This window comes from Hibiscus syriacus, unplaced genomic scaffold (assembly GCF_006381635.1).
Source record: "Hibiscus syriacus cultivar Baekdansim isolate YM2019G1 unplaced genomic scaffold, ASM638163v2 tig00111016_pilon, whole genome shotgun sequence".
Lineage (NCBI taxonomy): Eukaryota > Viridiplantae > Streptophyta > Magnoliopsida > Malvales > Malvaceae > Hibiscus > Hibiscus syriacus.
In genome coordinates, this window is record NW_024062955.1 from 370,731 (window position 1) to 374,184 (window position 3,454).

General features: G+C 32.1%; 1 protein-coding gene across 1 annotated transcript; it reads right to left on the reverse strand.

Moving 5' to 3' along the window:
- Positions 1-1,587: 1,587 nt before the first annotated feature.
- On the reverse strand, positions 1,588-2,431 carry LOC120150175 (ethylene-responsive transcription factor WIN1-like). Its single transcript, XM_039162880.1, has 2 exons — positions 2,207-2,431; positions 1,588-2,088 (listed from the first exon to the last, which is right to left on the reverse strand). Exons 1-2 carry the CDS (start codon positions 2,284-2,286, stop codon positions 1,629-1,631), a joined length of 540 nt encoding a protein of 179 aa, XP_039018811.1. The 5' UTR covers positions 2,287-2,431; the 3' UTR covers positions 1,588-1,628.
- Positions 2,432-3,454: the final 1,023 nt, after the last annotated feature.

The window sequence follows — 3,454 nt, forward strand, 5'->3', positions numbered from 1 at the left end:
GTACGATGGCCGGCCTGGTGGCCGGTTTCCCTCCAGTGAGGGATTTTAGAGAGAGGCGAGAGAAAAATAATTCTCTCTTTTTAGAGAGAGAGTGAAAGAGAAAAAAATGAGGTTAACTTATTGTTTTGGGTCGATTTGGGGTATAAATACCTCTCCCCAAACGACATCGTTTTAGGGAGGAGTTTCTGCATATTTAGTGTGTATATATATAGTGAATATCTTTTCATTTTCTACTATTAATCTCAACCATCTACTTTCACTCATCCAAGGATCCTAAATATGTGTAAAACTAAAAGAGTTTTACATTATGTAACATGATCATATATATATTCATTCATTTATTTATACTTTTCATGAAATCTATGTTTATAGTGAAATCTTTATTTTTTTTTTAATCCATAGAAGTATACCATGTTGAAAATAATAGAACTACCATAAAACAAACATTAGCACTAGCTGAAAAGTAAATCAAACATAAATAGATCAAATTAAAGTTGTGTCATGAAATAATCGTTATCTTATAAGTAAAATCGTCCTAATTGGTGTTATCATAAAGTGGATATAATCCCTAAAGTTATTACAACTCTTCAATATTTGTACATCTAAATATTGAGGTGAAAATCAATTGGTAATGCTCTTCTTGAAAAGATGAAATTGAGGACGAAAATATTTTTTCCGGTTATAATTAGACGGACAAAAAATAATATTTCAAAAAAAAAGATTTTTTTTAAGAGATAAGGAGAGATAAGAGAGAATTTGTTCTTATTGTTGTGTCTTATAGAAGTTAAAAACTTTTATTTATGAGTTCAAATACATGGCAAAAAGGATAAAAAGTTAATAACGATTACAAAAAATAATTAAGTGTCACAAATATTATTTTATTGATCCTATTTTTTTAATATTTTGCGATGATTAGTAACGGTAAAATATAAATTATGATAAAATATTTTACTGATAGGATTGTCCAAAAGAAACATATATGAATCAGATCAAGCTGAATAATTCTTACCAAATTTAAGAATTTTTACATTATCAACCGATAAAATTGAACCAAGCTAAATCTCATCTCTTAAATATATCTTATTTCATATTTGCGTCGTGTTATTTATTTATTTATCATTCATAAAATTCTAACAATAAATCTTACCTCCACAAAACAAAACATGATAACTGTGGACGATAGTGATTTTGAAGTCTTCGTTTTATTGCAATCCTTTTAAGTTTGTTTTATCTAACTATTGTAAATGTTTTACATACATGAGGAAATAATTCTGCATCTCTAGTAATTTATAAACAAAATTTTAATCCGATTCATTTAATAAATTTATTGTTTAAATCATAACGCTACAAAATAACCTTTTTTATTTTCAAGCTACAACCAATATATATAAAAAACTAATTGTAAATCAAAATAATAATATGTATAATTATTGAATTTTACACAATTTAAAAATTATGGCATCCTTTCCTTTTATGCAAAGATTACATAATATATATGCAACAAATGAATGACATGATATATATATATATAATATCCTGTACAACACAATATATGACTTTTCAAACCAAAGCAAGTGAAAAGAGAGAATTAAAGATTACTTGAACAAGTTACCCTCTCCTTGTTCACATCAAACGAACAACAGTTCCTTGTTAAGCAGTTCTTCGATCATTTGCAGTGCAACTCTTTCTTCTTCATCCATGTCTGTTCTGGGTTCAGCCCCTGAGGTATTGGAAGGGGGTGGCACAGCAGCATTTCCTTTTCCAAGCTCAACAGTCATCACCCAATTGGAACCCGAGCTCTGGCCTGCCCTTTTTTGCCACACTCCTATGTGCGAATTCTCGGTGTCGAGCCTCAGACAAGTCATGGAAGGAGATGGTGTCTTGCTGCATTTTCTGAGCTTGGCATGTAGGAACTCCGACAGCTCATTGGGTGGTGTTGAATGTGTGTTTTCTGTGCCTTTTGGGTGATCTCCTCCACTTGGGAAGTTGGTTTTTGCATTCCTTCCACTCATTAAGATGGCCGCTTGGTCGTATGCTCGAGCTGCTTCTTCGGCTGTTTCGAATGTCCCTAGCCACACCCTTTTCTTCCTGCAACAACAGTTACAAATTTCGACCACGAATCGTAAAACATATTAGCACAATGTCAAAAAGATATTCCTAACATTTCACTAAATAGTATCTTAATCAAACGTTAAACGATACTTACAATAAAGGATGGCGAATTTCAGACACCCAGGAACCCCAGTGTCGCTGCCTGACACCTCTAAACTTCTTCGACTGCACCATGATTAGATGAATGAAACTGAAAAGTGTACGGAAAGATGAGATTTAAAGAAGAAGAAGAGAGAATTATTGATGAATGAAAAGTACATGAGAGAGAGGTAAGGGATATATGAAGGAAGATACTCCGTCAGTGGTAAGTTAAACTGAAAAGATGGGCTGACGGCGAATTGTAAAACTGTCGTATATATCATTCGTCACCTCAAAAATAAATGACATGGGTCTTACCTAGCAGAATACTATTCAGTCACCACAGGTGCTTCTCATCCTATATATACTTTCCATGTGCTTGAAAATAATGTGAAAATTTTGACATTGATGGGACAACTTGATTATTTACTTAAGTCATCGGTTATTTTTGAGTTAGGTATGTTAAACACTATTTACTTCTTCTAATTTTGATGAATAATTTATAGTTAGTGATCTATGATAGAGTTGCATATGATTAATGGTGTCTTTCCATGGTGATAGAAAAAATCTCAAGAAGAAAAGAAAGTCATTTTATTCTTACGTGAGGTTTATATAAAACTCTTAATGTTGGTGTCAGACTTAAAATCATAATTATTATTCGTAAGTTGACATATTAAATAGATATGACTGTATGAAAAGAGAATTGACTCTCACAAATCACATGAATTTATCAAAAGTCTTGTTAAAGAAAAATAACTAACGAAAGATGTAAACTTTGAGGACTATGGTCCACAGAGGGAATTCTTTGAAGATTTCTTCTTATTCTGAAGAGTTCAATCGTTAAAAAAATTATTGTATAGTAAATCAGAAGAAGATATAATAACTTTTAACTCGCATTACTAATTAATAGAGATAAATAATGTGGTGGAAAAGATTATTAAACGAAGTAAATAACCTTGTCAGGCCTTTTTAAGGGAAGTTTACGAGTTTCACATGGAGGGACTATTGATGTAGGGCATGGAGTCCTATGAGGTGATTGGAAGATGTTAGAGCAATAAAAACATGCAATGTACTGAAAATGTAAACAGCAATGACTTGGTACTGTCTCTTTTAGGATCAGAAACTGACTGCACTCAGTCAGTACTCGGAACTCACCTAGCAATGGGGCATAATTTATGATCTTTGGACTCTATTGGTTCCAATTGGCAAGTCGTTATGTACATTTTGAACCTCACTCATCTGTCCATTCACCCTTATTATTTCC

What these genes read in the sequence shown, in the direction of transcription:
- LOC120150175 (XM_039162880.1), bottom strand. Translation starts at nt 2,286, where the DNA reads ATGGTGCAGTCGAAGAAGTTTAGAGGTGTCAGGCAGCGACACTGGGGT. An exon ending in GAAATTCGCCATCCTTTATT is followed by an intron (nt 2,089 to 2,206) that starts GTAAGTATCGTT and finishes CTGTTGTTGCAG; the next exon opens with GAAGAAAAGGGTGTGGCTAG.